General features: G+C 37.7%; 1 protein-coding gene across 1 annotated transcript; it reads right to left on the bottom strand.

Moving 5' to 3' along the window:
• Positions 1 to 6,304: 6,304 nt before the first annotated feature.
• LOC113039201 (olfactory receptor 10J4-like) lies at positions 6,305 to 7,421 on the bottom strand. Its single transcript, XM_026197090.1, has one exon. The coding sequence runs from the start codon at positions 7,419 to 7,421 to the stop codon at positions 6,501 to 6,503; it is 921 nt and encodes a 306-aa protein (XP_026052875.1). The 3' UTR covers positions 6,305 to 6,500.
• Positions 7,422 to 10,085: the final 2,664 nt, after the last annotated feature.

The following is a 10,085-nucleotide window of genomic DNA, read 5'->3' as shown; positions in this document are numbered from 1 at the left end:
GAAACAGAATACAGACATCATTAGCATAGCTGCTGATCCATCAAAGTAAGATTAGTTTAACCCAAGCTAATGAATAAAAATGCACCTTTGATCAGATGCAACTACACTCACAATTAAAAAGATACATTATTCGAATGCTTGGCGAAAGAGATGTGTTTTTAATCTAGATTTAAACAGAGACAGTGTGTCTGAACCCCGAACATTATCAGGAAGGCTATTCCAGAGTTTGGGAGCCAAATGTGAGAAAGCTCTACCTCCTTTAGTGGACTTTGCTATCCTAGGAACGACCAAAAGTCCAGCGTTTTGTGACCTTAGGGTGCGTGATGGGTTGTAGCGTGGTAGAAGGCTAGTTAGGTACGCAGGAGCTAAACCATTTAGGGCCTTATAGGTAAGTAATGATAATTTGTAACTGATACGGAACTTAATAGGTAGCCAGTGCAGAGACTGTAAAATTGGGGTAGTATGATCATATTTTCTTGACCTGGTAAGGACTCTAGCTGCTGCATTTTGGACTACCTGTAGCTTGTTTATTGACGAAGCAGGACAACCACCTAGAAGTGCATTACAATAGTCCAGTCTAGAGGTCATGAATGCATGAACTAGCTTTTCTGCATCAGAAACAGATAACATGTTTCGTAGCTTGGCAATGTTTCTAAGATGGAAGAATGCAGTTTTTGTAACATTGGAAATATGATTTTCAAAAGACAAATTGCTGTCTAATATAACACCCAGATTTCTGACTGTAGAGGAAGTAACAGTACATCCGTCTAGTTGCAGATTGTAATCTACAAGATTCTGTGTAGTGTTTTTTGGTCCAATAATTAGTATCTCTGTCTTATCTGAATTTAATTGGAGAAAATTATTTGTCATCCAATCTTTTACATTTTTAACACACTCTGTTAGCTTAGATAATTGGGAAGTTTCATCTGGTCTCGTTGAGATATATAGCTGAGTATCATCAGCATAACAGTGGAAGCTAATTCCGTATTTTCTAATAATATTACCAAGGGGCAACATGTATATTGAAAATAGAAGGGGACCTAGGACGGATCCTTGTGGCACTCCATATTTTACTGGTGATAAATGAGATGACTCCCCATTTAAGTAAACAAAATGGTAGCGATCGGACAGGTAGGATCTAAACCATCTTAGAGCCTGCCCTTGAATACCTGTATAGTTTTGTAATCGATCTATGAGTATGTCATGATCTATGGTGTCGAACGCAGCACTAAGATCAAGTAAGACTAGAAATGAGATGCAGCCTTGGTCTGACGCAAGGAGCAGGTCATTTGTAATTTTAACAAGTGCAGTTTCTGTGCTATGGTGCGGCCTAAAACCTGACTGAAATTCTTCATACAGATCATTTTTATGCAGGAAGGTGCTCAATTGAGCAGACACAACTTTTTCTAAAATTTTAGACATAAATGGAAGATTTGAAATAGGCCTATAATTTGCCAGTACACTAGGATTTAGTTTTGGTTTCTTAATAAGAGGCTTGATAACCGCCAGCTTGAATGGTTTTGGGACGTGACCTAAAGATAACGACGAGTTAATGATATTGAGAAGCGGTTCTTCTGCTACAGGTAACAGCTCTTTCAGTAATTTACTGGGTACAGGATCTAATAAACATGTTGTTGGTTTAGATACAGTGATAAGTTTATTTAGTTCTTCCTGTCCTATGGTTGTAAAGCACTGCAGTTTATCTTTGGGTGCGATGGATGAAACTGAAGTATTAGATGCTGTAGAATCTACATTCGCTATTGTATTTCTAATGTTATCTATTTTATCAGTGAAGAAATTCATAAAGTCATTACTATTTACCGTTGGTGGAATATTTGAATCAGGTGGCGTCTGGTAATTTGTTAACTTAGCCACTGTGCTAAATAAAAACCTTGGATTGTTTTGGTTATTTTCAATGAGTTTGTGTATATGCTCTGCTCTAGCAGTTTTTAGAGCCTGTCTATAGCTGGACATACTGTTTTTCCATGCAATTCTAAAAACTTCTAAGTTAGTTTTTCTCCATTTGCGTTCAAGACTACGAGTTACTTTCTTGAGAGAGTGAGTATTACTGTTATACCATGGTACAGTACGTTTTTCTCTAACTTTTTTCAATTTGATCGGGGCAACAGCTTCTAATGTATTAGAGAAAATAGTGCCCATGTTGTCAGTAATTTTGTCTAATTCATGTGTATTTTTGGGTACAAATAGCAGTTGAGATAAATCAGGCAGGTTATTTGCGAATCTTTCTTTAGTGGCTGGAACAATAGTTCTGCCCAGACGGTATCGCTGAGACATATAGTTAATATCAGTTATACGCAGCATGCACGATACAAGGAAATGGTCTGTAATATCATCACTTTGAGGTACAATATCTATAGCAGTAAGATCGATTCCATGCGATATAATTAAATCTAGTGTATGATTAAAACGATGAGTGGGCCCGGTGACATTTTGCTTGACAAAAGAAAAGAAAAAAAAAGAAAAAAAATCTGGTTCCCAGACGCACTGCTGCTCAGCCCTTCACCAGCTTGGTGATCTTCTCTGCGGTACCTGGTGGTGGCACTGGACTGCCCTCGGCGGATGGCACGACACTCTTCCGCCGCCCGGTAGACAGCGACGGCTCCTCCGGTTTTGGGCAGCCGGCAGAAGTCCCACGTTCCCAGCTCCTCCCCATTCAGGCGGATGGCAGCAGGCTCCGGCCCCTTGGCAAATGGCGCCGACTCCTCCGCTCCCTCATGGACGGCAGCCGCCCTTCCACATCACAGGCGGCCGGCAGCGAGCTTGCCTGTCACCGGCAACTCACTCCAGCCCACCGCCTCGAGCGTCCATGGTGGCACACTTCCTCGCCTGATCGATGGCACCGCGGATTCACCACAGCGGCGAGGGATCTTCAGCAGCACGTCTCTCCTTCTCCCGGGCTTCGGCACCATTGTAACGGATTAAAACTCCATGATCACGGGAAGAAGGAGGCGGGAACCGGCGGACAATCAAATTATATTTTGATTACAAAGTAAACACAAAACAGCACAAATAAAAACCAAACACAACTAAAATCCAGGCCTGGTCCTCTCTCGTCCGTCACTGTCGTCGCTCCTGTTTTATATCCTTCCTTCTCCTCCGTGGGACTCGAGACCGGTGGGTCGAACCAGTGTCGCTCTTTTCCAATCACTTCACCGGCCTCTCTTCTGTTCCCACGGCTCTTGGCCCCCCCTCACTCGTCACAGTACTGTAAGCTGTTTTGTATAAAATGGTCTACCAAATGCATAAATGTTTTCCTACCACACTTCTTCCTTCCAGTCAACTTTCTATGAACATATTGTGATACAGCACTCTGTGCCACCTTTTGTGGCTTACCCTCTTTGTGGAGGATGTTGATATTTGTCTTGTGGACAGCTGTCAAATCAGTAATCTTTCCCATAATTAGCCCAAGAGGTACCCTGTATTTATTCTCAAAATTAATTAAAACTAATCAAACTCAAAGTGGAATATTAAAATTTTTTGAGAAACTGAATGTTTAATTTTCCTAAGCTGTAAGTCGTCACCATCAGAATTAAAACATATAAACTCTTGAAATATTTCAGTTTGTGTGCAATGAATCTAGAATATAAGAAAGTTAAAATAAAAAATTAAGACCTTTTCCATTATACAGTCTTGTTCAAAATAATAGCAGTACAATGTGACTAACCAGAATAATCAAGGTTTTTAGTATATTTTTTATTGCTACGTGGCAAACAAGTTACCAGTAGGTTCAGTAGATTCTCAGAAAACAAACAAGACCCAGCATTCATGATATGCACGCTCTTAAGGCTGTGCAATTGGGCAATTAGTTGAATTAGTTGAAAGGGGTGTGTTCAAAAAAATAGCAGTGTGGCATTCAATCACTGAGGTCATCAATTTTGTGAAGAAACAGGTGTGAATCAGGTGGCCCCTATTTAAGGATGAAGCCAACACTTGTTGAACATGCATTTGAAAGCTGAGGAAAATGGGTCGTTCAAGACATTGTTCAGAAGAACAGCGTACTTTGATTAAAAAGTTGATTAGAGAGGGGAAAACCTATAAAGAGGTGCAAAAAATGATAGGCTGTTCAGCTAAAATGATCTCCAATGCCTTAAAATGGAGAGCAAAACCAGAGAGACGTGGAAGAAAACGGAAGACAACCATCAAAATGGATAGAAGAATAACCAGAATGGCAAAGGCTCAGCCAATGATCACCTCCAGGATGATCAAAGACAGTCTGGAGTTACCTGTAAGTACTGTGACAGTTAGAAGACGTCTGTGTGAAGCTAATCTATTTTCAAGAATCCCCCGCAAAGTCCCTCTGTTAAAAAAAAGGCATGTGCAGAAGAGGTTACAATTTGCCAAAGAACACATCAACTGGCCTAAAGAGAAATGGAGGAACATTTTGTGGACTGATGAGAGTAAAATTGTTCTTTTTGGGTCCAAGGGCCACAGGCAGTTTGTGAGACGACCCCCAAACTCTGAATTCAAGCCACAGTACACAGTGAAGACAGTGAAGCATGGAGGTGCAAGCATCATGATATGGGCATGTTTCTCCTACTATGGTGTTGGGCCTATTTATCGCATACCAGGGATCATGGATCAGTTTGCATATGTTAAAATACTTGAAGAGGTCATGTTGCCCTATGCTGAAGAGGACATGCCCTTGAAATGGTTGTTTCAACAAGACAATGACCCAAAACACACTAGTAAACGGGCAAAGTCTTGGTTCCAAACCAACAAAATTAATGTTATGGAGTGGCCAGCCCAATCTCCAGACCTTAATCCAATTGAGAACTTGTGGGGTGATATCAAAAATGCTGTTTCTGAAGCAAAACCAAGAAATGTGAATGAATTGTGGAATGTTGTTAAAGAATCATGGAGTGGAATAACAGCTGAGAGGTGCCACAAGTTGGTTGACTCCATGCTACACAGATGTCAAGCAGTTTAAAAAAACTGTGGTCATACAACTAAATATTAGTTTAGTGATTCACAGGATTGCTAAATCCCAGAAAAAAAAATGTTTGTACAAAATAGTTTTGAGTTTGTACAGTCAAAGGTAGACACTGCTATTTTTTTGAACACACCCCTTTCAACTAATTGCCCAATTGCACAGCCTTAAGAGCGTGCATATCATGAATGCTGGGTCTTGTTTGTTTTCTGACAATCTACTGAACCTACTGGTAACTTGTTTGCCACGTAGCAATAAAAAATATACTAAAAACCTTGATTATTCTGGTTAGTCACATTGTACTGCTATTATTTTGAACAATACTGTATATATATATATATATATATATATATATATATATATATATATATATATATATATATATATTTATTTATTTATTATTATTTTTTTTTTTAGATGCACCTGTAGAGCAAAATCAGGCAATATTGTTAAAGTCATACAATGTACAGTAGGTCACTTAATATTAACTTTCTGTTTATTGAACTATTGTATTAATTTAATATCACATTTGCAAACTCCCTTAATAATCTTTAAAATTTGTTACTCCAGTTCGTTGCGATCTCTCAAAGTTCCATTTATAAACAATGAAGCTCTCTACACTGTACAACAAATCTCTTATTTACACCCTGTCTACAATTTGTTTGTTAGCCTATAACAAGAGGATATGTGAGCTTGTTTAACTCAGCAATGAACAAAACTACAGTATTTTGAACAGTAAGTGCATAAAATGGTCGCATTGTAGAGCCCTGGCTATGTGCCGTGATAGTTTATTTTATTTTTATTTTCTTCATGTTTCACACAACCCTTAAACTGATGCTGCCTATCCTTTGTGAATTTACTAAATTATCTGGTTTGACTCTGACTGGGGGGAGGGGAAAAATACACTGTGACCTGACCTGTTTTTATAAAATTATGTATATATTTTATCAGTAACTGTTCATTTTGTATCTAGCTGCATCTCTCCAAAAAAATAGTATATATACAAAACATGAAAAATGTTTTAAAGGTCTAGCAGTCATCTTAACCACTTGGTGCCCCCATATTGGCTGTTGCCTCAGACAGGGCACTCAACCAATCCCCTCTATGGATAATCTGGCCCTGATCAATACTTATATTATGATTTAGGTGAATACGGAGTTCATTCTAGGGGAGTCATTTTTTAAAATAATTTTATTCAAGAGGCCAAAACTACACAAAAACATGTGATTTGGTGTAGCTGTTGATATTTATATGGACAAAAACCAAGACGAAATTCAGCTTGTCAAGTAAATCAATGCAATAACAGTATAGAAGATACCTCAGTAAAAAAAAATTATAATAATAATAAAAAAAAAACATCTTAGTAAGCTATTTAATTGCTTAGTTTTATGATCAAAGCTCTGAATGCTTTCTGAAGGCAACAAATCATCTTGCATGGAGAGCTGAACTGAGATATTATTGTTAGTAACGTCAGCTGTGTATTGCCACAAATAAATATTTATGGACATTTGGACATGGACATTTTTTTTTCACCTTGAAAATAACAAAGATCCTACTTTAAAGGCAGTAACTTATTCCCAGAGCCACAAAGTCGAAAAATATTGTCTCTCAGAGCCTGAACACTCAGCCCATAGATGACTGGATTTAGAATCGGAGGAAATATCAAGAAATAAAGAGACATAAACATTTGTGTTTCAAAGGAAAGATAACTTGTGTCAAAGCGACTTTGTACAATTTCAAAAAAACATCCCACACTATAGTTCATTATTGCAAATAAGTGTGGACTGCAGGTCTTCAGTGCTTTTATTTTAGACTCCTTAGTGGCAGTAAAGCATATTTTCAGAATATGTCTGTATGAATAGAAAGTCATTGCAAGCTGAGGAAAAGAGTTTGCAACAACAAAAATCAGTCCCAAAATGTTCTCAATATATGTGTTCACACAAGACATTTTGAACAGATAAAAGTTGAGGCAGTAAACCCTCCCCAGGCGGTTTTGACAGATTGTTAGGCGCAGAGTCAAACTAAAAAACATAACGAATGCCACTAAAGGATACCCCCATGAGAAGGCAATCAGTTTATACACTTTTGTGATTGTCATAATACTGTGATACTGCAGTGGGTAGCAGATGGCCACATACCGATCGTAGCACATCACAGACAGGATGGTGAACTCTATCATAGAATATGTGTGAAGGAAGTAGACCTGAGCCTTACAACATGCCAAAGATACCTCATGAGAAGGAGACATTAAAGTACCCAGCAAGGGGGGAAGCAAAGCTGTGCCACCGTAGATGCCATTTACAGCCAAGTTACATAGAAAGTAATTCATAGGATTATGAAGCACTTTGTTGATAATTATGACAAAAATCACAATGGCATTAGCAAAGAGTATAAGCATGTATAACATAATAAACACCACAAAGTAAAGGTATTTAAGGTCCTCCATTCTGTAAAAAGCTTCCAATACAATCATTGAAACAGTAGATGAGTTTTTCATCTTAAAATGTTCAATACACTGTAAATATTGGTACATTCGATTTGTGTCAAATATCCTTTTTTTTTTTTTTTTTTTTTTTTTAAGATTAACAGGTGGCTTTTTTCAGGATTCAGTCTCCATTGTTTCTAGTTGCTGGAATCTTTCCAGTCCATCTGTAAAGTGAAGATACCTGCAAACAGTGATCCAGATAGTTCAAATCATTACAAATGGATGACACAACATGACTCTTACCTTACAGTGTATTTATGCTGTTTATATAGAGTATTGAGTATGGCTTGTGTATGGCTTTTGTATGTGGATGCATGGCTATCTAGGGATTTCAGATCACATGATCATTGAATCTTCAGATAATTTCTAATAAAATAAAAATGTGCAAAACAAAATTGCATATGTCTTTTTCCACTGAGTTTCATATTTGATATTGTTCTTATATTATGATTTAGGCAAGGGTTCCCATTATTTTTCACAGAGTTCAGAATTCTTCCAACAATACTAAGCCAAGGGCTTATATAATAATTATAATAATAGTAATTATTATTATTACAGTTATTATATTATTGTTGCTTTTGTTAAATATGAAAAAGATGTTTCACAAGATAAATATTTTCCCCCCAGTAGTTTGGTCTATTCAAGCAATTCTGAACATTTTTGCATTTAAATACAAAGAACTTTGCCTACTGAATATTAAAAACAAATACACAAACAAAAAACTGTTCCTGCGACCTTGCAGCAGGAATAACATACAACATATAACAGTGATAATCTAAGGTAATGATTATGTGCTTTATTCAATGTTAAAAGTTCTGTCTGGGAATTGTCGTGCTGTGCCACATCCAGTGTAGAGAGAATCACTAATTATAATAAGTTCTATTGTATTTTGTTGCATCACACCACACTGTTCACATCCAGTGAAGACACAATGTAAATTAGTGTCCCTTTCTGATGCTGCATTAGAATTTTCATGCACATTATTTGAAATAAGCTTGGGTCAAACATTTTTCTCTCGCTGGCTGGATGTGGCCTCCGGGCATCCTATTGAGGAAACATGATTTAGGCCATGTTTGGCATTAACGCAGTAGTAACGAATTACTTTAATTTCATAACTTTTTTCAGTAAAGGAGTAATTTAATGTGTAATTAGAGTAATTAGAATATAGTTACCAGCCAAGGTCTCTACATTACATTGCTGAAAGAATGCAGTGTTTTATAATATAGAGCAGCGGTTCTCAATTCCAGTCCTTGCGCCCCCCTGCTCTGAACATTTTGTATGTTTCTCTTATGGTTCAGATGTTTGTTCTTTTCAAATGTACAGTAAGTGCCCTGCGAAGTGGACATCACAGGATATTCCGACATGATTCCAGTTCGAAGCAAACATATACGTTTCATTCAAAGTGCATTGAAGTGTGCAAGACGTGAATTTAAATTGTATTTATTTACAAAGGTATATATTATATATTGTGTAGCATTTAGACAAATCAGACGCACAACTATTTGCTCAAGTCTCTCAAAAACAGACACACAATGCATATAAAAAGTGACTCTTCTCCAATTAAATAAACACCTTTCTATGAATTAATACACATGTACTTTAGGGCATTGTGTATGCTGTTACTGTTCTTGTATATTGCCATTTGTGTATTGTACATGTTTTTTCTGCATGCTTATGATGGATCACAAGTTAATATAACCTCATCTAAATTATGTTTGGTATCTATGAGTTTGTATTTTCATGATCTAAATGACTGTATATTATATGTTGATACCTATGCAACATATTAGTTTTATAAGAAATCTTAAAGATTCTTCTCTTGAACCCCCCAATCTTACTTCATATGCAAGACACCATACTAGAAACAGAGTTGTAAAACTTCCCTCCAAAAGGTACCATTCCTCATTGGCACAATAAAATCCTGAGGGTGTGACAACGTCACCCTATAGTTCACTGATCACCAGATCAGGGTGGTTCTTTTTAGATTCAGGAATTCCTGGAGAGGATGCTGAGCTATTCTAGCAATCTCAGGATGTTCTGTAATTGGCATACAAAGTTAAATCTTTTGTATTTTTCTTTCTTTATTTTTTCTTACTCAAATTCTTCTTATTGTATTTTTCTAGTGCTCAAATAAATCACTTTTATGATGTTTAAGATTCTGTCTATTGTTTCATAGTAACCTGCTCCAGTAACCTGGGACACCATGGAGGAACTACAACGGGAACAACAACGTGTTCCTCTACCTACTCAGTGCCCCACAAACAAACAGTACATGCCTAACAACTTACGTCAATGTATTATGCAGTGGGTCCATATATCCATTAGTACCAGCCATCCTGGAATCTCTCAAACACTCGGCCTGCTCCAAAAATCATTATGGTGGCCAGCCGTGTCAAGGGACGTTACCTCCTATGTAAAGTCATGTCAAGTATGTGCACAATCCAAAACCCCTAAAGAACTGCCATCAGGCCTTCTGCACCCACTGCCTATTCCTAAAAATCCTCAGTCCCGTCTCTCTCCTCAAACTGTTCCACCTGTATGCTGACTCCAGAGCAAATGTCTCAGAGCCACCGCCACCATTGGATATTGACGGCACTCCCGCCTATAAGGTGACGTGCTACTGGACTCCTGGAGAAGATGGGGTCAGCTCCA

The sequence above is a fragment of the Carassius auratus genome, chromosome 21 (assembly GCF_003368295.1).
Source record: "Carassius auratus strain Wakin chromosome 21, ASM336829v1, whole genome shotgun sequence".
In the NCBI taxonomy this organism is placed as follows: domain Eukaryota; kingdom Metazoa; phylum Chordata; class Actinopteri; order Cypriniformes; family Cyprinidae; genus Carassius; species Carassius auratus.
The sequence above is the reverse complement of the archived record's forward strand: the minus strand, read 5'-3'. Positions and strand labels throughout refer to the sequence as shown.

Coding starts and splice junctions, on each gene's coding strand:
- LOC113039201 (XM_026197090.1), bottom strand. CDS start 7,421: ATGATTGTATTGGAAGCTTTTTACAGAATGGAGGACCTTAAATACCTT.